Source organism: Lolium rigidum, chromosome 6, assembly GCF_022539505.1.
Source record: "Lolium rigidum isolate FL_2022 chromosome 6, APGP_CSIRO_Lrig_0.1, whole genome shotgun sequence".
Lineage (NCBI taxonomy): Eukaryota > Viridiplantae > Streptophyta > Magnoliopsida > Poales > Poaceae > Lolium > Lolium rigidum.
The window spans coordinates 167,481,911-167,504,285 of NC_061513.1; the positions used below are offsets into that span (position 1 = coordinate 167,481,911).

The 22,375-nt window shown below is 45.9% G+C and overlaps 1 protein-coding gene and 1 pseudogene across 1 annotated transcript; one reads left to right on the forward strand and one right to left on the reverse strand.

Annotated features, from left to right (window-relative positions):
* Positions 1-1,119: 1,119 nt before the first annotated feature.
* On the reverse strand, positions 1,120-6,225 carry LOC124663521 (annotated as a pseudogene).
* A 13,271-nt stretch (positions 6,226-19,496) lies between these two features.
* On the forward strand, positions 19,497-22,064 carry LOC124666636 (putative receptor protein kinase ZmPK1). The gene has a single exon (XM_047203976.1). The coding sequence runs from the start codon at positions 19,499-19,501 to the stop codon at positions 21,848-21,850; it is 2,352 nt and encodes a 783-aa protein (XP_047059932.1). The 5' UTR covers positions 19,497-19,498; the 3' UTR covers positions 21,851-22,064.
* The last annotated feature ends 311 nt before the right edge of the window (positions 22,065-22,375 follow it).

Below are 22,375 nucleotides of genomic sequence, written 5' to 3' on the forward strand. Positions count from 1 at the left end.
TAAGTACTGTTCTGCCCCACTTTCGGTGAACCCGTAAATCTACCGAAAAAGTTGGATTTACGGGCTCTCTGCTAGAGATACTCTTAAACCGAACCAACCGGCTGTGGAAAGAGGCCCAGTGGCCCGTACCCAGCCGAATGCTCACTTTCCTCGGTCCGGCGCATGAATCAACACCGCAGCGCTCGCCGCCGCCTTTCCGCTTCCGAACTCCGTGCCCTCCCTTCCGCGGCTGCCGCTGGCGGCGCCCTCATCAGCCGTTCCGCTCTGCCAGATTCACCTTCGGCCAACGCTGGCGCGGCGTATGAGCCCTTTGAGGACTCGATCTATCCTGCTGCCATTATGGCACAATCCCGTCAATTTTCGCAGGTAGTGTCCCCCAGTGTATGTAATATTCCAAGTTCCCGTCATTTTTTTGTCCAGTTAAATTTATCTCCTGTTTGCTATAATACTACTTGGCAATTGGCATTGCCATTTCTTGAAGATTCTAGCGTGACTAAAGCCAAGGTAACAAACAAGCTCTGCATCAGGACTGCTTGTGCAGACTAATTTCCATCAGGAGGTGCTGGCTTACGAGGCGACTTTTATTACATCAATGTGCAACACATGTATTCTTTTGCTTTGCGTATCTAGTGGTTCCCTTTTGATGGGGAGACAAAGCAAATAACATTGTTTCTGGATCATCATCCCCGATTCCATTGATCAACATAACGAAACCTGGCGGTAGGCAAGGCTATAACATTGCTGCTATGAAAACACTTGATGCTGATATGTAACGAAGTACCAGTGAGAAATCGATCATACTGTTTATTTGTTACATTTAAAACACTATTAGCATATAACATCAACATAGTTTACAAATTTCAATCTTCATGCACTAGCCAATGCAACCAAAAGTATGAACTAATGGAAAGCCTGTGTACATGGACAGAGGGGGACCAACAATTTTTGGATAAATTACACCACAGGACTCAAACTCGATGCCTTGGCTCGGATACCTTGTCAAGTTCCATGCACTAGCCAAAACAACCAAAAATCCGAACTGATAAAAGGGTTGGTGCAATCCACTTATATACATCAACAACAAACAGTGTGCATATCCGCATTCCTTCATGTCAATACTCAATACGAATAGGCAGGATGGTCGTCTTCATCATCATATGCCATAAGAGCCTTCATGATTTTGTCCATTGTAGGCCTCTTGCTTCTGTCTCCAAGGCACGAAACAGCTATTCTCACCATTGCAATAGCCTGCTCTGGAGCAAAACACCCCTTCAGTTTCCCGTCCACTAGATCAGTGATACGCTCGGTAGCCAGGATCTGTTTAGCCTTCTCAACAAAGTCTGGAAACTCAACTTGTGTTTCATCGACAATTATGCCACTTGAAACCCTAGTTCCAGTCACAATCTCTAGAAGCACAACGCCGTAGCTGTAAACATCGACCTTCGCATTGATCGGCATATTCAGCGCCCATTCTGGTGCCATGTAGCCCATTGTGCCTCTCATGTGGGTGAAATTGAAGCTAGAACTGTCTCGCTTTGCAAGCTTGGCTAATCCAAAGTCTGCTATTTTGGCATCAGAATCTCGAGTTAGGAGTATGTTCTCTGGCTTCACGTCACAATGGACAATCCACTCAAGGCATTCATGATGAAGATAAGCAAGACCCCTTGCTGTGCCCAAGGCAATCTTGTATCTTTGCCTCCAGCCGAGCAGACTTTCAGTAATTCTCTCACCAAAGAGGTACTTGTCTAGTGACCCATTCTCCACATACTCATATACTAATAGCCTGTTTTTCCCTTCTGAGCAAAATCCCATCATCCTGACCAAATTCATGTGATTGATCCTTCCAATTAGAGTCACTTCTGCCCAGAATTCCTCGTCTCCCTGCTGAACATCTGAAAGTTTCTTTACTGCCACTAATCTCTTATCTTCAAGTACTCCTCTATAAACAATTCCAGTGCCTCCTCTCCCAATCTCTTCTTTGAACTTTCCAGTTGCTTCCCTCAATTCTCTGTATGTAAACCGCCTGAAATGGCTTGTTATCATCTTGTATCCATCCTCCATTGACTTGGGCATGTTACTATTTCTGAAAAAAAGATACCACCCTGTCACAATAACAAGAACCTCTAGAGCTCCCAATATTGCAGTAAAGACATAGAAGTATATCCACTTTATGTTGTCCCTCTTTATTCCATACATATTTTCTGATCCTAGCATGATCTCAGAACCGTTGGGTCTGCAGGTCAGGCTTTCTTGTTTGGAGATTGAGAATGCTGAACTGTTAAAACTCTACGGTACTTTCATGTAGTTGTCTCCAAGGAAATACGGGTATACTTGACCATTGTAGAGTATGTCTTTAGTGTAACACCTACCATCCCCGCCAATGTATGTGAAAGATATGCATGAGTTGATGTTCAGACAAATGTTCCAACATGCTTCAAACGAGATGGATTTGTTAGAGCCTAGATCAAAGCCATAGAAGTCTGCATGAGGTTGCTTAACAAATGTGAAGTCCTCAGGTGGTTGCTTGCTACTAATTGTGAATGTCGGTTTGCATCCCTTGTTCCAATCTGTTGGATCAACCATTACATGTTCTGGAGGACATCTACATTTAAGGCCTTCTGAGTAGTCACAAAGACCATTCTTACCGCATAATCCGTGCACATAGCACATCTGTATTACAGCCTGCCCCGTGATCACCCAACTCCATGTCGATGCATCCAAGCTGTACATTCTGAAATTGCCATCTTTATCAATTGTAATCCTCCTCTTGACGCCGGGGCCTGAATCTGAAGCCACTATCTTAAACCCATCACTTGACACAAAATTACCCTCGTCATCGAGAAATGCTACCCTGGTGCTGTTATATCTATTGCGTCCGTTTGCCAGTGCATTGTAATCTAACCTTGGCCAGTAGATGCTTGTGATCTCTTGGCCATCATACAATAGGCGCAAGACATTGTCGTTGTCAAAATAGAGGTAATGGTAACCAGAGACTAACCTTGTGTCTTTCTTCAAGTTCTGCCTAGGGAGCAGGGTGTCTGTTGGTGAGTCAAAGCTCTGCCACACAGTTTTGTTGCCAGAATCAATGATCACAAGGTTGCCAGTGTTGAGGAGGGAAACAATTGTGTGCTTGCCTGAAGATGTCTTGCTTTCCCATACTGTCGAGCCATTGGTATCTGTCAGGACCAGGTTTCCATCCTTGTTCAGTGATATCCTGGAGCCGTAAAGGTTCACTGGGGAACTGTAGCCATTCACAGTGGAGTAGGGATTGGCCGTCCAGACAACCGTTTTCACGGTGGTGTACCAGATGGCGAAATTGAAAGCATTAGTTCCAACTCAATGGAAGCCACAAGAGAAGGTGCTATCTGGTGAGAGAAGGAAGATTCTTTCATGATCTTCTGGTGTCATGTATGATCCAGTGGTCATAGTCTGCCATCGGGAATCGCAAGAGCAAAACTGGAAGGAGAGTGATGAAAGAAAGCTTAGAAAGAGCAGCACAGCTATTTCCCTTTGTCCGGCAAACTCTACTTGGCTATGGAGGCGTAGAGACTAGAGAGAGATAGCTTTGGGTTATGCTTTAACGCCGTGCTGCATAATTATACGACGATGTGCATTACGACATAGACGCCCTCTTTAACTATTGAAATTTAGGGTGTACACATTGTATTGCGGTAATTAAGTATGATGTCAATTGATGGGTTTTTTCTTTGTAGGTGTGCAGAGGGGGATTCCACGGTACTATAACTATATCTGTTCTAGTTTTTGTTCTGTGCAAACCAGTTGGTTATTATTTGTATTTCTCTTGCATGTAAAAACTATACAAAAAAATATACATAAAAGAAGTCTATACCGTGTTTAGATTGAATGCATAGGGTGTACATCATCCAGAATGAGTTTTTTTTTTTTTAAAGTATCCAGATTCAGTATTTTTCTTTAAATAAGCATCCAGAATCAGTATTGAACTACTAGTGGAATGCGAGTCAATTCTAAGAAAGATGCTAGATGCTTCTAATTTAGTATTGACTTCTCATCAAATAAACACTACTAACTCCTTACCGGTTTACAGGGCAATTATGTATTTCGAGAAAAAGTTTGACTACAAATTTGGTCAACAAAACATGAGATATATGCCACAAAAATTATACCGTTAGATTCATATTCAAAAGAAGTTTCCAATAGTATAATTTTTGTGATATATATTTTATAATTTATTGACCAAATTAGTAGTTGAAGTTTTTTCTCGAAATACGTAATAGCCCCGGTATGGAGGGAGTACCTACTCATAGGACCTCATTAAGAATGCGGGTCAATTCTAAGAAAGATGCTAGATACTTCTAATTTAATACTGACTTCTCATCAAATAAACACTACCTACTCATAGGACCTCATTAAGTTCTATTTTTTCGACGATCTTATCTGGTTCATGTGATCATAAGCTCTTTGTTCTTTCCAGGTTATTTTCTTCATTGTAGTGCTGGGTATCTTGGAGATAAACCAGCGTTTTTTCTTGCATGAAACTGCTCTTGCTAATGGCGTTGCAGCAGTTTTTGGACCCAGATCACATGTGCAGCTGGATAAAATGACAAGTATACCCAGTTCGTGCAAATGTGCTGCAGTGTCAGATTGCCCGACTTATGTATCCAGTATATTCAACTTATGTTTATATATCTACGCACAATATAATTGTGTACCCTGTTTTAGTTATTTAAACGTATAGCAATTTTTTTTCTTTTGATCGATTAGCTTTACTTAATAAAACCAGCCACATATTTTGTTTCTGCTGAACCTTTCCTGCGGTTTTCCTATGAAGCTGGTTGTTTCAATTCTTCCTTTGGCAGCTGAATAAAAGACTAGAGATAGTAGTTATTGACAACTCTGTGCATGACTTGGCCTATTAGCTACTACGTACTAGTTTGATCTTTTCTGGAGTACTCAACCACACCCTTTCCATATCCCTCATTACCTTTACACTAGTGGGTTATCAAAACAAGAACCAGCGGCTCTGGTTTTGACCTGGTCTGTTTCTGCAGGAGCAACCAAGCAACTGAAATACTGGATGATCTACGTATATTTGTCAAAGCTGCTGAAGATCACCGTCAGGCAAGGCAATGCATATTTCCCAATGCTACTCCTTCAGAAACATACAGTGAGTAATCTGCAATAAGTGATGTTGTATGCATTTTGTAGTACCCCCGATCTTTGCATGCGGAAATAGTAATAACACGTGAAATAATTCTGCACCTCTTTTCTGCGAATGGTGGAGATCAAGTGGATTCGCTCACAGTTGTATTTCTCCGCGCCATTCTTGCACAGGGGTTCATTCTCCTCTCTGGCGGCGAGCATGCTGAGCAAGGCCGCACTGGGATCACCGAAATTATAGGCTTCTCCTTTTATATTTACACATAACTGCTGGTCCAATACAGGGTCCGCACGCGTGACCTCCTGCTGCAAAAGACGATCATCACTATTGACGAAGTTAGCTGCCCCTGTTGACTAGTGGGCATCTTACCAAAACAAGAGCCAGCAGCGCTGGTTTTGACCTGGTCTGTTTCTGCAGGAGCAACCAAGCAACTGAAACACTGGATTCAATCCATGCATATTGGTCAAAACTGTTAGCTGAAGATCACCGTCAGGCAATGCATGCGAGAGTGGTTGTTCTTAGTACAACCGCCCATACAATGAGTAATAATCTGCAATAAGTGATGTTGTATGCACTTTGTAAGATTGCATTATTTTTACAGTATGTAGTGCCCCTCATATTTGCATGAGGAAATAGTAATAACATGTTAATAATCTCGGGCTTCTTTTCTGTTGAAACATCACGCAAAATGGTGCGTACGTACATGTGCATTTCATCGCGCAAAGTTTTAAGTTTTTCCCATGTGACAGGTCCCCCATCGATCAGAACACGTTGCTTATTTCTCTGTCAGCTGAGAATGGAGGAGATCAAGTGGAATCGCTCACAGTTGTATTTCTCCACGCCATTCTTGCACGGGGGTTCATTCTCCTCTCTGACGGAGAGCATACTGAGCAAGGCTGAGCAGGGGTACAGACACCGAAATTATAAGCTTCTCGTTTAACATTTACACATAACTGATGGTCCAATCCAGGGTTCACACGCGTGACCTCCTGCTGCGAAAGACGATCATCACTGCTGAGGAAGCTGGCTGCCCCTGTTGCCCGTGCCCGCTGGAAACCATCAGCCGTCTTTCCAGATGCCCGCATCACGGATTTTTTCTGTCCTCACGAATCCAGCCCATTTTTTTAAGGGTGGGGCAGACCTTACCTGGACTGGCCTTTTTTATTTTTTCCTTTATTTTCTACATAAGACATATGGGCTGGACCAAATCTTAGAGTGGGGCTAGCTCCACCCTTTCACCCTGTTGGCTCCGCCACTGCTCACACCTCCAGGGTCCAGGCACTAGGCCGTTGTGTGCGTCGCCGTCTCTCCAGACGCCCGCATCACGGATCTGCACTTGCCGCCCCCGTCGACGATCGCCGCAGCCGCTGATAGCGTGTCGGCATTCATCCTCCTGTGCTGTTGGCACCTGTGGAAACAAGGGAATGTTGTCGTGCCGGTCTCTCCTATAAAAGTCGGGTGACTAGTTTTCAGTAGACTAGAATAACTCCGTTCCGAGCAGAATTACTTCATTGCAACTCATCATTAGCATGGACCACGAAGCAAATTTAACGGTTTAGTGTAATTTTTTGTAGTTGCAACATCACTTGCAACTGTTGCAACTCAAATACATGAATCACGTTGCAAATCTAGCATTGTGGAAGTTTACTGAGCACTATATTCGTTCTTAGTCCGCTGATAACTAGCAATCTTTCTATTCTTAATAGGTGATCCCATTTTCCTGCACATGCAAGGTATCCACCTCATCATGTATCTACAAGCAATCCTAGACTGCCACCTCAGCAGTCTTGCCAACAAATTTTGTGAGACCACGTTGAGAGCCATGCAACATGCAGTAACCGACACTTAGAATTTAAGGGCGTTTGCAAATTAGCTGCATTTGAGGTAATTAATGTATATCATTTTTCTTGCCCCGCTTGGTATGTAACGTACCCATAACTCCTCAATTAATTACGGTTACATCCGTGTTCAACAGTCTGTGTGATGAGATTCTTCATTTTCATGAGCGGAAGAAATGCACAAGAAACTCCCAAGGCATCTGGAGGGTCTCTTTTGCCTTTAAATACCCAATACCCACCTGCTGTAGATGCTCCTTCCCGTCATTACCAAAACAAGTCGCCAGAGCTACGCCAGCGATCTGTCGCCAGTTGATCTGTTGTGGTGCCGTCATCCATAAGTGAGTGGTCGGCATCCTGTATCTCCATGCGGTGCCGAGGGCGATGCAGGCGGTAGCCGAGTCCCAATCGATAGTGTGCTATGTCTCGACTGAGACTCTTTCAACGGCTGGACTTCTGTTTGTTTCTTCTTTGAATTTTCAACTACTGTGTTGTGTTTCCTTATAGCATTGAGTTCATACGGTTATCAGTGTGTGCACTTTATGCATGTGTACATAACATCGTCGTTGTTCTTATGACTTAACCCTCTCACACAGGATTGAAGATTTGAGTACAGAGATAATTGCAAGGGGACAAGGTGGTCATGGAGCCATGTATGGGGTGATGTGGCTGGAATCAGATGTATAAAAGTTCAGTGAAGCACACTTCCCATCTATCGGGTCATCTCAACCAGGTTTTGATCGACTGGCCGCTCCACAAAGTTTTTGAACGCAAAAGCACAAGATAAACACCGTTATCATGTGGTCACTGTCGCTAAAGATATATTCTTCTGTGTGGTTTACTTAATGTAAATACTCTTCTTTACATTGTAAATTCCATACCGATATTTGGCTCGAAAGTCCATCAAAAATGCGTTTTTCTTCTATACATAAATTTCTGTACCAGTATTTCTGTTCAAAAGTTGATTTCATAGAACAAAGAATTTCCGCAACAACGTGCGGGGAATCATCTAGTTCCGTTAAAACTCTGTTCATGGTGCCAAAGTATGTTCACTAAGTTCAAAAAATGTGTTCACGTTGCTTCAAAACGTCGTTTTCACTATCTTCAAAATAATTGTGTTTACCGGGGTTCGAGAACTTGGTTGTCCAAACGGGTAAATCTAACTCCTGCGAATAGGCAGTGGCTCAGTGAGTGCAGAGTCACGTGCTTCCACCCTCGTCTGCAGCCTTACCAAGAGTGTGTTTGGTTTGTAACGAAGATTGCCCTACCAAGTACCAACGCTTTTGGCTAGTTAATATTTTGGTTGAGCTATTTTTTGATCACAAATTGGTCAATATTGGGTAAAAAAAAAACTAGAGTTGATAGTGGAGCATTGGCAAGCTTAAAATGTTAACAACTAAACAAGAACCAATCCTTTAACCATGGTCGGAAAATTAGTACGGTATGCTTTTGGTAGCAATTCAAACACACGGCAAGAGCTCCCCTCTGATGGCTCTGCTCCGACTTGTCGTCAACATTTCCTTTCCCTCGGTCGCTTGACCTAGCCTGCGCGAGATTATCTTCCGCCTCCATTCGCTGCCGACGTAAACAGGAGACCGCAAATTGATAGGATAGGGACCTATGGTTGGGGAGTGGGTGGTTGGCCTAGTCAGTGGGTTTCTTTTTTCTAATCGTCGGAAATCTGTCGTTAGTAGGAGCACATGCAGCATGTTCACACTCGCATATGCAAACACCATCCAGCTAGCTACCGATTCACATTTCTAAACCAGCGGAAAGAAGCGGACTGCGGGAGGAGATAGCTACGCGCTAATTAAACGAAAATTAATGCTATGTGCCTAAACCTGGGGCGAAGAGAAACTGGATGGTTTGCAAATGGAGCTAGTTAACCTGATCCGGAGATAGTATTCATCTTCGCAGCATATATCCTTCTGAGCCAAAATGTCAGGCCATCCTTCTGAGCCAAAATGTCAGGCCATCTCCAACGCCCCGCACACGGATCGATTGTATCCGTCTCGGTCCGTGGAGGCCAAATACGAGATCCAAGAGCATCTCCAACAGACGCGCTAAAACCCCCGCGCGGCAAAAAAATCGCCGTTTTGCCGCGCGCGGTCGCTGCCGCGCTGTTCCAGCGGACGCGGGAAAACTGCGCGCGCTCTAAAAATTTTACCGCCCGCGCGCTTTCGCTATCCCGCGCGGGAAATCTGCCGCGTGCGTTACCGCGCGCGCCATAAAGAGGACACGCGCGAAGCGGCTAGCCGCCAGCTCCTCCCACGCGTCTTCCTCCGCGCCTGCTCTCTCCCCGCCGCTCTCCCTCCCGCGCCGCTCCGCCTCCGGCGGTTCCTCCTCGACGCGAAGATGCCGCCGCGCCGCCGCTCATCCTCCGGCTACCGCGGCGTCCGCGCGCGGCCGAGCGGCCGCTTCGACGCCGAGATTCGCTCCGGCGAGGAGCGGATCCGGCTCGGCACCTACGAAACGGCGCATGAGGCGGCGCGAGCCTACGACGCCGTCGCGTGGCGCCTCGGCCGCCCCCGCCGGCAGATGAACTTCGACGACGTGCGGTGATACGTCTCCGACGTATCGATAATTTCTTATGTTCTATGCCATATTATTGATGATACCTACATGTTTTATGCACACTTTATGTCATATTCGTGCATTTTCTGGAACTAACCTATTAACAAGATGCCGAAGTGCCGAGTTCTTGTTTTCTGCTGTTTTTGGTTTCGGAAATCCTAGTAACGAAATATTCTCGGAATTGGACGAAATCAAGACCCGAGGGCCTATTTTGCCACGAACCTTCCAAAAGACCGAAGAGCATACGAAGTGGGGCCACGAGGTGGCCAAACCACAAGGCGGCGCGGCCAAGGGGGCCCGCGCCGCCCTTGTGGTGTGGGCCCTCGTCGGCCCTCCGCCTCGCCCTTCCGCCTACTTAAAGCCTTCGTCGCGAAACCCACGATGCGAAAAAACCACGATACGGAAAACCTTCCCGAGACGCCGCCGCCGCCAATCCCATCTCGGGGGATTCACGGAGATCTCCTCCGGCACCCCTGCCGGAGAGGGGATTCATCTCCCGGAGGACTCTACACCGCCATGGTCGCCTCCGGAGTGATGAGTGAGTAGTTCACCCCTGGACTATGGGTCCATAGCGGTAGCTAGATGGTTGTCTTCTCCTCATTGTGCTTCATTGTTGGATCTTGTGAGCTGCCTAACATGATCAAGATCATCTATACGTAATACTCTATGTTGTGTTTGTCGGGATCCGATGGATAGAGAATACCATGTTATGTTAATTATCAAGTTATTGCATATGTGTTGTTTATGATCTTGCATGCTCTCCGTTATTAGTAGAGGCTCTGGCCAAGTTGATGCTAGTAACTCCAAGAGGGAGTATTTATGCTCGATAGTGGGTTCATGCTCGCATTGACACACGGGACGATGTGACAGAAAGTTCTAAGGTTGTGTTGTCTTGTTGCCACTAGGGATAAAACATTGATGCTATGTCCGAGGATGTAGTTATTGATTACATTACGCACCATACTTAATGCAATTGTGCTGTTGTTAGCAACTTAATGCTTGGAAGGGGTTCGGACGATAACTTTGAAGGTGGACTTTTTAGGCATAGATGCGGTTGGATGGCGGTCTATGTACTTTGTCGTAATGCCCAATTAAATCTCACTTGTACTTATCATGACATGTATGTGCATTGTTATGCCCTCTCTATTTGTCAATTGCCAGACTGTAATTTGTTCACCCAACATTCTTTTATCTTATGGGAGAGACACCTCTAGTGAGCTGTGGACCCCGGTCCATTCTTTTAATACTTGAAATACAAATCTGCTTGCAATACTTGTTTTACTTGTTTTCTCTGCAAACAATCATCTTCCACACAATACGGTTAATCCTTTGTTACAGCAAGCCGGTGAGATTGACAACCTCATCTGTTTCGTTGGGGCAAAGTACTTTGGTTGTGTTGTGCGGGTTCCACGTTGGCGCGGAATCCACGGTGTTGCGCCGCACTACATCCCGCCGCCATCAACCTTCAACGTGCTTCTTGGCTACTCCTGGTTCGATAAACCTTGGTTTCTTTACGAGGGAAAACTTGCTGCTGTGCGCATCATACCTTCCTCTTGGGGTTCCCCAACGAACGTGTGAAATACACGCCATCAAGCATATTTTCAGGCGCCAGTTGTCGGGAACGAAGAAAAGTTACACCACAAAGATTTTCAACTCCCACGTCAACAGCATATTTTCTGGCGCCGTTGCCGGGGAGATTAAGACACGCTGCAAGGGGAGTCTCTACTTCTCAATCTCTTTACTTTGTTTTTGTCTTGCTTTATTTTATTTACTACTTTGTTTGCTGCATTATATCAAAACACAAAAAAATTAGTTGCTAGTTTTACTTTATTTACTTGTCTTGCACTCTATATCAAAAACACAAAAAAATTAGTTACTTGCATTTGCTTTACTTATTTCATCATGTTTCCTTTTAATTTTACCACAAAAGCATACCGGTAGGACGCGGGTCTATAATTGGGAGAAACAATATAGAAGAATTTTTCACCCATGTTAGTACCGTTGAAGATTTTGAAGATAGACACTTGGTAGAACTTGCTCCTACTTATGAAATTGCTGCTGCTGCTTTAGTTCGCATGTTGGAAACTAAATTTGTTAATCTCAATCCTATAATCCAACACATGTTTCTTACACTTGGTGATTTGGAAGAGGGGGAAAAGAAAGATTTTATTTTAGAAACCCTTCTTAGAGAATTTGGTGGTCTAGCAAGAGAGGCTAGAAAGGTCTTCGCTAAATTTAATATGCTTGGTTCTCATACTAATTTTGTTGGTCTCCTTGAAAAAATGGACATGGATAGGATAAGGTACACTAATAATGCTAATGATGGTGGGGAGATCAAAGCACCAATACCATGTAAACTCCTAGCTATGAATGATGCACTAGAAAATAACTATGCTTGGCTTGTTCCTGAAAATTTGTTCGATGAGAGTAGCAAGCCCAAGACTAATGAAAAGGGAGACGCTGAAACTTATGTATCCAATATACTATGCATGGTTGAGAAAACTCCAAACCCGCTGTAGATGCACCACCCCGTGATAATACTTGAGTTACATTTTCTGCGCCTAGCTGAAAGGCGTTAAAGAAAAGCGCTTATGGGAGACAACCCATGTTTTTACTACAGTATTTTTGTTTTATATTTGAGTCTTGGAAGTTGTTTACTACTGTAGCAACCTCTCCTTATCTTAGTTTTGAGTTTTGTTGTGCCAAGTAAAGTCTTTGATAGTAAAGTAAGTACTAGATTTGGATTACTGCGCAGTTCCAGATTTCTTTGCTGTCACGAATCTGGGTCTACCTCCCTGTAGGTAGCTCAGAAAATTAAGCCAATTTACGTGCATGATCCTCAGATATGTACGCAACTTTCATTCAATTTGAGCATTTTTATTTGAGCAAGTCTGGTGGCCTAATAAAATCCATCTTTACGGACTGTTCTGTTTTGACAGATTCTGCCTTTTATTTCGCATTGCCTCTTTCGCTATGTTGGATGAATTTCTTTGATCCATTAATGTCCAGTAGCTTTATGCAATGTACAAAAGTGTTAAGAATGATTGTGTCACCTCTGAACATGTGAATTTTTATTGTGCACTAACCCTCTAATGAGTTGTTTCGAGTTTGGTGTGGAGGAAGTTTTCAAGGATCAAGAGAGGAGTATGATGCAATATGATCAAGGAGAGTGAAAGCTCTAAGCTTGGGGATGCCCCGGTGGTTCACCCCTGCATATTTTAAGAAGACTCAAGCGTCTAAGCTTAGGGATTCCCAAGGCATCCCCTTCTTCATCGACAACATTATCAGGTTCCTCCCCTGATACTATATTTTTATTCCGTCACATCTTATGTACTTTGCTTGGAGCGTCGGTTTGTTTTTGTTTTTTGTTTTGTTTGAATAAAATGGATCCTAGCATTCACTTTATGGGAGAGAGACACGCTCCGCTGTAGCATATGGACAAGTATGTCCTTAGGCTCTACTCATAGTATTCATGGCGAAGTTTCTTCTTCGTTAAATTGTTATATGGTTGGAATTGGAAAATGCTACATGTAGTAATTCTAAAATGTCATGGATAATTTGATACTTGGCAATTGTTGTGCTCATGTTTAAGCTCTTGCATCATATACTTTGCACCCATTAATGAAGAAATACTTAGAGCTTGCTAATTTGGTTTGCATATTTGGTTTCTCTCGAGTCTAGATAACATCTAGTATTGAGTTTTGAACAACAAGGAAGACGGTGTAGAGTCTTATAATGTTTACAATATGTCTTTTATGTGAGTTTTGCTGCACCGTTCATCCTTGTGTTTGTTTCAAATAACCTTGCTAGCCTAAACCTTGTATCGAGAGGGAATACTTCTCATGCATCCAAAATCCTTGAGCCAACCACTATGCCATTTGTGTCCACCATACCTACCTACTACATGGTATTTATCCGCCATTCCAAAGTAAATTGCTTGAGTGCTACCTTTAAAATTCCATCATTCACCTTTGCAATATATAGCTCATGGGACAAATAGCTTAAAAACTACTGTGGTATTGAATATGTACTTATGCACTTTATCTCTTATTAAGTTGCTTGTTGTGCGATAACCATGCTCCTGGGGACGCCATCAACTATTCTTTGTTGAATATCATGTGAGTTGCTATGCATGTCCGTCTTATCTGAAGTAAGAGAGATCTACCACCTTAATGGTTGGAGCATGCATATTGTTAGAGAAGAACATTGGGCCGCTAACTAAAGCCATGATTCATGGTGGAAGTTTCAGTTTTGGACATACATCCTCAATCTCATATGAGAATAATAATTGTTGCCACATGCTTATGCATTAAAGAGGAGTCCATTATCTGTTGTCCATGTTGTCCCGGTATGGATGTCTAAGTTGAGAATAATCAAAAGCGAGAAATCCAAAATGCGAGCTTTCTCCTTAGACCTTTATGCAGGCGGCATGGAGGTACCCCATTGTGACACTTGGTTAAAACATGTGCATTACAAAGATCCGGTAGTCCAAGCTAATTAGGACAAGGTGCGGGCACTATTAGTATACTATGCATGAGGCTTGCAACTTTTAAGATATAATTTACATAACTCATATGCTTTATTACTACCGTTGACAAAATTGTTTCATGTTTTCAAAATAAAAGCTCTAGCACAAATATAGCAATCGATGCTTTCCTCTTTGAAGGACCATTCTCTTTACTTTTATGTTGAGTCAGTTCACCTATCTCTCTCCACCTCAAGAAGCAAACACTTGTGTGAACTGTGCATTGATTCCTACATACTTGCATATTGCACTTGTTATATTACTCTATGTTGACAATTATCCATGAGATATACATGTTACAAGTTGAAAGCAACCGCTGAAACTTAATCTTCCTTTGTGTTGCTTCAATACCTTTACTTTGATTTATTGCTTTATGAGTTAACTCTTATGCAAGACTTATTGATGCTTGTCTTGAAGTACTATTCATGAAAAGTCTTTGCTTTATGATTCAGTTGTTTACTCATGTCATTACCATTGTTTTGATCGCTGCATCCACTATATATGTTTACAAATAGTATGATCAAGGTTATGATGGCATGTCACTTCGAAATTATCTTTGTTATCGTTTTACATCGCTCGGGACGAGCGAGAACTAAGCTTAGGGATGCTTGATACGTCTCCGACGTATCGATAATTTCTTATGTTCTATGCCATATTATTGATGATACCTACATGTTTTATGCACACTTTATGTCATATTCGTGCATTTTCACGGAACTAACCTATTAACAAGATGCCGAAGTGCCGGTTCTTTGTTTTCTGCTGTTTTTGGTTTCAGAAATCCTAGTAACGAAATATTCTCGGAATTGGACGAAATCAAGACCCAGGAGCCTATTTTTCCACGAACCTTCCAGAAGACCGAAGAGCATACGAAGTGGGGCCACGAGGTGGCCAAACCACAAGGCGGCGCGGCCAAGGGGGGCCCGCACCGCCCTGTGGTGTGGGCCCCTCGTCAACCCTCCGACTCCGCCCTTCCGCCTACTTAAAGCCTTCGTCGCGAAACCCCTGATGCGAAAAAACCACGATACGGAAAACCTTCCAGAGACGCCGCCGCCGCCAATCCCATCTCGGGGGATTACGGAGATCTCCTCCGGCACCCTGCCGGAGAGGGATTCATCTCCCGGAGGACTCTACACCGCCATGGTCGCCTCCGGAGTGATGAGTGAGTAGTTCACCCCTGGACTATGGGTCCATAGCAGTAGCTAGATGGTTGTCTTCTCCTCATTGTGCTTCATTGTTGGATCTTGTGAGCTGCCTAACATGATCAAGATCATCTATCCGTAATACTCTATGTTGTGTTTGTCGGGATCCGATGGATAGAGAATACCATGTTATGTTAATTATCAAGTTATTGCATATGTGTTGTTTATGATCTTGCATGCTCTCCGTTATTAGTAGAGGCTCTGGCCAAGTTGATGCTAGTAACTCCAAGAGGGAGTATTTATGCTCGATAGTGGGTTCATGCTTGCATTGACACCTGGGACAGTGACAGAAAGTTCTAAGGTTGTGTTTGTCTTGTTGCCACTAGGGATAAAACATTGATGCTATGTTCGAGGATGTAGTTATTGATTACATTACGCACCATACTTAATGCAATTGTCCGTTGTTAGCAACTTAATACTGGAAGGGGTTCGGACGATAACCTGAAGGTGGACTTTTTAGGCATAGATGCCGTTGGATGGCGGTCTATGTACTTTGTCGTAATGCCCAATTAAATCTCACTGTACTTATCATGACATGTATGTGCATTGTTATGCCCTCTCTATTTGTCAATTGCCCGATCGTAATTTGTTCACCCAACATGCTTTTATCTTATGGGAGAGACACCTCTAGTGAGCTGTGGACCCCGGTCCATTCTTTTAATACTTGAAATACAAATCTGCTTTGCAATACTTGTTTTCTCGTTTTCTCTGCAAACAATCATCTTCCACACAATACGGTTAATCCTTTGTTACAGACAAGCCGGTGAGATTGACAACCTCACACTGTTTCGTTGGGGCAAAGTACTTTGGTTGTGTTGTGCGGGTTCCACGTTGGCGCCGGAATCCCTGGTGTTGCGCCGCACTACATCCCGCCGCCATCAACCTTCAACGTGCTTCTTGGCTCCTCCTGGTTCGATAAACCTTGGTTTCTTTCTGAGGGAAAACTTGCTGCTGTGCGCATCATACCTTCCTCTTGGGGTTCCCCAACGAACGTGTGAAATACACGCCATCATGCGGACGCGCGAGCAGGCGGAGATGCTCGCGCCGCCTTCGCCGCTCATCACGAACGAGCAGCGGCGCCGCGCCCGCGACCTCGAGCAGCGCCTGCGCGTGGCGGAGCAGGACGAGCGCAACCGCCTTGCGTGGCGCGCGCGTTCCCGGAGGACGTCGCCGCCACGGAGGCCTTCTACGCGGAGAAGGAGGGGGACAAAGCGGCGCGAGCGGCGATGAAGAAGGCGAGTCGCGAGAAGCGCCGCGCCGAGTCCGCGGCGAGGAAGAAGGCGAGGGCCGACGCGGCGGCGAGGAGGAAGGAGGAACGGCAGAACGCCGCAGGGCCGTCGTCCTTTCGTCCTCCTCCGAGTTCCAGTACACGACGACGTCGACGCCAGTGTCGGACACGACATCGGCGAGCTCCGACTTCGACTGGGAGTCCGACGACGGCGAGGAGTAGTTTATTTATTAGTATTTTCGTTAAAATGTCGTATTGTATCGCGCACTTTTAAACTATGTTCATATTTTCGATCAAATTTCAGTTTGTTTGATGAATTTTCAAAAAAAAACGGTCCGATTTAGCAGTTTGTGACGCGCGCGCGCTGCAAAATAGCGCCTGCGGCGGAGGTGCGTTTTCGCACACCAACGCGCGCTGCAAAATACAGCCTCTGCCGGGGGCAAATTCGCTATGCCGCGCGCGAGCGGTATACAGCGCACCCAATCGCCGGTATAGCGCGCGAGATTTTACAGCGCCTGTTGGAGATGCTCTAACGTGCTGCCGCAAACGTGATCGTTTGTCTCCATGTGAGCCCCATTTTGGATGCATAGATGCGCTCGGTTTACGGTGACTAGGAACCGCACGCGCATCCATGCGCGTCCTCCTGAGAAAGGAAACAGCCCCTGCATCACCGCAGGTGGTAACGTGCTGCCGCAAACGGATAGCGTGGTTGTTTGTGTCCGTGTGAGCTCCATTTCGGACGCATAAATACGCTCAGTTTACGGTGACCATACGCTCAGTTTACGGTGACTATGAACGGCACACGCATCCATGCACGTCCTCCTGAGAAAGGAAACAGCCCACGCATCACCGCAGGTGGCATACGCGTCGGCCACAAGGACTAGGAGGGGGCCGACAACATCCCAGTAGCGGGGATTATCCTTATTTTTTCTTTTTGACATGTAAAACTAGGGGCTTTCGAGCCCAAATATAATAAAACCATGATCTATCCGTTAGCGTGGCCATGGTATTGATTAATCCCTACAGACGTAGAGACAGCGACAAGCCATGATAACGCCAAAAAGCTGTCCCGGTTAGCAGTCCATGGTTTGCTAAACATCGTTGTCAGCATAACGCTGATGGCGTTAGGGCATCTCCAACCGGGCGACCCAAACGGACGCGCTGGGCCGTCCGTTTTAGGCCGTTTGCGTGGCCGCCCGGACACGCGGACAGCGCCCCGCGTCCGCGTGTCCGTTTGGGTCGCACGCGGCGCCCAATGCGGCGACCCAAAGAGACGCCACGTGGTTCGTCTTCGTTGCGCGGCCGCGCCATGGCAGAGCCTCGACGGGACAGACCATGGTGGGCGGTGGAACGCGCGGGAAGATCCCGCGCGCACCAAGGTTCCCGCGCGCGAACGCCATTGGCGCGCGCTCGCGCCCAAGTTTCCCGCCGAGACCGCCGGCTATAAAGACGGCGGCGGTCTCGCCTGGACCGCATCACCGTTCTCTCACTCCCGCACCTTCTCCGGCGCCATGCCGCGCACCCTTCGAGGCCACATGGGCCAAGCTCTCCCTCGCCGCCCGGGCCGAGGTTCCCGCGGACGGACGAGGAGGAGCGCGCGGACTCGCGGTGGGTCGCCGACGACGAGGCGCTCCGCGTCGCTGCCGAGGCGGCGGCAAAGAAGGCCGGTGACGCGGAGATGGGGGAAGCGGCCGCGGAGGGCTGGCACGAGGCCGCGGAGGAGGGGGCGGACGCCGCGGAGGAGCCCATCGCCGCGGACGACCTCGCGCTTGCGAACATCAACGCCGCCATCGAGGAGCATCTCGCCGACCTCACGCGCGTGACGAAGGAGCACGAGGGCATCTGGCGGGCCGGCCGCCGCCGCGCACCGCTGTGGAACGCGCCGCCCTGCAGGAGCTTGAGCTATGCGGGAAGCGGATGGTTCCGCCGCAGGAGGCGGAGCGCGAGCGCGCCCGAGCTGCGCGGGCGGAAAGGAGGAGGATGATGCCCTCCGTCCAGGCTGCCGAGGCCCGCGCCGCCGCCCGCGCCGCCGCCGACGCGCCACCCGGCCCGTAGGAAGGCTGGAGTGGAATCCTCACGCGTACGGGCCGCCGCGTCGAGTGAAATCCACGGCCCGACGGGCGAGCCGGCGAGGCCGCCGGCCCCGTACGTATTTAGGATAGAAGTAGTAGCTAAAAAATTGTAATGAGTTCTATTTAACGAAAAATATTATTTATGCCTATGACACGCGGGCCAGGGGCGGACAAGGGGCGGACGCGAGCGACCAGCCTTTCGCGTCCGCGGCCACGCAAACCCGGCCAAGATTTGGGCCGGGTTTGCGTCGTTCCGGACGCCGCGGGCATCCGTTTTAGGAATGGGTCCGCGCGCTGGGCCGGGTTTTTGTCCGGCTGGACCCATCCGGACGCGCGGGCGCGGGATGGGTCGCCCGGTTGGAGATGCCCTTAGGCAGGCGGCCTGACCACTTGTGGGTGGGCTGTGGCTTGTCCAACTCTGCAACTGGGCAATAACAAACATATCATGCCAACAAACGCCATATAATAATAAACAAAAGGGAAAGCAAGCGCAGACTTCCTAAATAATTATCAAGATTCCCTAATAAAATGTTTTAATGATGAAGCTTGTCACTAAAGAACTTCCGATGTGAAGGTTTTAATAATTATCTTCAAAGATTGGTACTCCAAACATCAATAGCTCAGTGGTACCAAACATCAATGTGGATATCAAGATGAAGTGTAAAGATAAATTACCCAAAAAAAAATCATGTTTATTAGATCGTCGTGTAAAACCATGAGGATGGAAACTAATTCTTGCCATGCAGCTCAGAACAAATTAGCCTTCAAACCTCGTAAAAGGGCAACCGTCAACAGGAAAAGATATCGTCACACTCCTCTCTTTATAAGCCGCCAAGACTGACTGGGATGAGTCAACATTGTGAAGAAACTCCACTACAAGTACCTTCACCCGACCCACAGAACTCCCAGAGCAGCAAGAACAATGGCCAAATTCCTATTCCTAATCATTCTTCCATTGCTCACCGTTCTACCATGCCCCTATGCTTTGCCCCAGTCGATGCTAACCACTGGCTCATCCTTGTCTGTAGAAGAGCATAGCGAAACCTTTCTTGTCTCGCCAAAAGCTGATTTCTCTTGTGGATTCTATGAAGTTGGAAAGAATGCATTCTCCTTCTCTATTTGGTTCACTAACACCATAGAGAAAACTGTTGTATGGTCTGCCAACCCCAATTCTCCGGTGAATGGCCGTGGTTCCATGATGTCGCTGAACCATGATGGAAACTTTGTCCTCACTGATGTCAATGGCAGCGTGACTTGGGACAGCAAGACAAGCTCTGGAGAAGGCACAACGGTTTACCTTCTTGACACCGGCAACCTCATCGTCAACGACTCAACAGGTAAAATGTTGTGGGAAAGTTTCTCTTCACCGACAGATACACTGCTGCCTTTACAGCCCTTCAAAAAAGGTACAAGACTAGTCTCCAGTTATTTCAGCCTCTATTTCGACAACGACAATGTGCTACGCCTTATGTATGATGGTCCAGAGATATCAAGTCTCTATTGGCCAAGTGCAGACTATAGTGTGTTTGTAAATGGACGGACTAACTATAACAGCTCCAGGATTGCAGTCCTCGACACTAAAGGACTTTTCCTCTCAAGTGATAGGCTGAATGTCCAGGCCTCTGATTGGGGCGCTGGAGTCAAGAGAAGGCTGACAATTGGCTATGATGGAAATCTCAGAATGTACAGTCTGAATGCGTCGACTGGGAGCTGGATAGTATCATGGGAGGCTATTGCAGAAATGTGCAACGTTCACGGGATATGCGGACAAAATGGGATATGTGAGTACTTGCCAAGCCTCAGGTGTTCATGTCCCCCAGGATATGAGATGACTGATCCGCATAACTGGAACAGCGGTTGCCGTCCAAAATTCAATAAAAGCTGCAGCAAACCAGAAGAGTTTGACTTCATCAAAGTCCCTCAAAGTGACTGTTATGGCTTTGATCTGGACTACAACGCGTCCGTCTCACTTGCTCAATGTAAGAAGGCATGCTTGGACGTCTGTTCCTGCTCGGCATTCGTGTACAAGACAGGATTTGCACTTTGCTACACCAAATCTGTACTCTTCAATTGTTATACATCAGCAAATTTTGCTGGAGATATGTATATCAAAGTACCAAAGACTATGGGTACCTCCAAACAGTCTGGTCTCACATGTAATCTGGGTATTCCTGTGGTTGTACAAGGCTCTGCAAGTATGTATGGAATGAATGATGTCAACAGAAGTTATACAACTTACTACATATTTGCAGCAATACTGGGAGCCCTGGTGCTGCTCTTTATTGGTACAAGCTGGTCGTTTCTTTACAGCAAGCAGAACATACCCAAATCAATGGAGGCAGGTTACAGGATGGTGATGAGCCAATTTAGGACGTTCACGTACCGAGAGTTAAAGGAAGCGACTGGAAAGTTTAAGGAAGAGATTGGAAGAGGGGCATCTGGAATTGTTTACAGAGGAGTATTTGAAGATAAGAGAGTAGTTGCGGTGAAGAAGCTAATAAACATTTCACATGGTGAGGAGGAATTCTGGGCAGAAATGAATATAATCGGAAGGATCAACCATATGAATTTAGTGAGAATGTGGGGGTTTTGCTCTGAGGGTCAACACAAACTACTGGTCTATGAGTATGTCGAGAATGAATCACTCGACAAGTTCATATTTGGTGACGTAAGTACTGAGAGACTACTTTCTTGGAGCCAACGATTCAAAATAGCATTGGGAACTGCAAGAGGCTTGGCATACCTCCATCATGAGTGCCTTGAGTGGGTAATCCATTGTGATATAAAGCCGGAGAACATACTCCTGAACCGAGACTTTGAAGCCAAGATAGCAGACTTTGGACTAGCCAAACTCTCAAAGAGAGACAGTTCCAGTTTCAACCTCACCCACATGAGAGGAACAATGGGCTACATGGCACCAGAGTGGGCGCTGAATTTGCCAATCAACGCAAAGGTTGACGTATACAGTTACGGTGTTGTCCTTCTCGAGTTAGTTACTGGAAGTAGGATCTCGAGTGGAATAACAGTGGATGGTAAAGAGGTAGAAATCAGACAGTTTGCAGGGGCAGTGAAGGAATTGCTGGTGGGTGGAGATGTCAAGGAAATAATTGATACTAGACTGCATGGCCATTTCAATCCTGAGCAACTGGTGGTAATGGTGAAATTGGCTTTATCTTGTCTTGAAGAAAGAAACAGCAGGCCTACGATGAATGAAATAGTAAAAGCTCTGCTACCATGTGATGAACATGACAATCACCCAGCCTACTCCTGGTGACCTGCGATAAGCTATAATATCTCAGTCTGCAAGAAGAAATAGTTTGTACTGCGTGATATTTGAAAATAAAATAAATCATGACTGGAAAAAATGTCTGTTGTTGTGTTCCATACATCCTTCTCAAGGTATTAGGTGTAAAACTAAGTGCAATTGTATCAAAAATATTCAGTGCCATACAAATTCTTGCATCAAATGTAGTGGGCTTGTTTTTTCACAGGCAGCATGAGTCAGGTTCGTACGACATACATAGGTTGCCATGTGTACAGGAAGAGTCTAGTTTTTCCTTGCAAGAAAAAGGGAAGATTTAGTTTGCATACTCTTAGATCTTTTGGAACATATAACAACGTCCGAAGATGCTCACTGTTTCTTGAAAACTAATGTCCCCCAACAGAGACTTATTGAGTGAAGCCATGAGAGACTACTTAGCATTACTATCCTAGCAAATAACGAAATTAGCAACTTACAACATTCAGTCGAGAAGAGTCCAGGAGGCTCCATCGCAAGTGCAATGTATTTGGGATATCT

Coding starts and splice junctions, on each gene's coding strand:
- LOC124666636 (XM_047203976.1), top strand. CDS start 19,499: ATGGCCAAATTCCTATTCCTAATCATTCTTCCATTGCTCACCGTTCTA.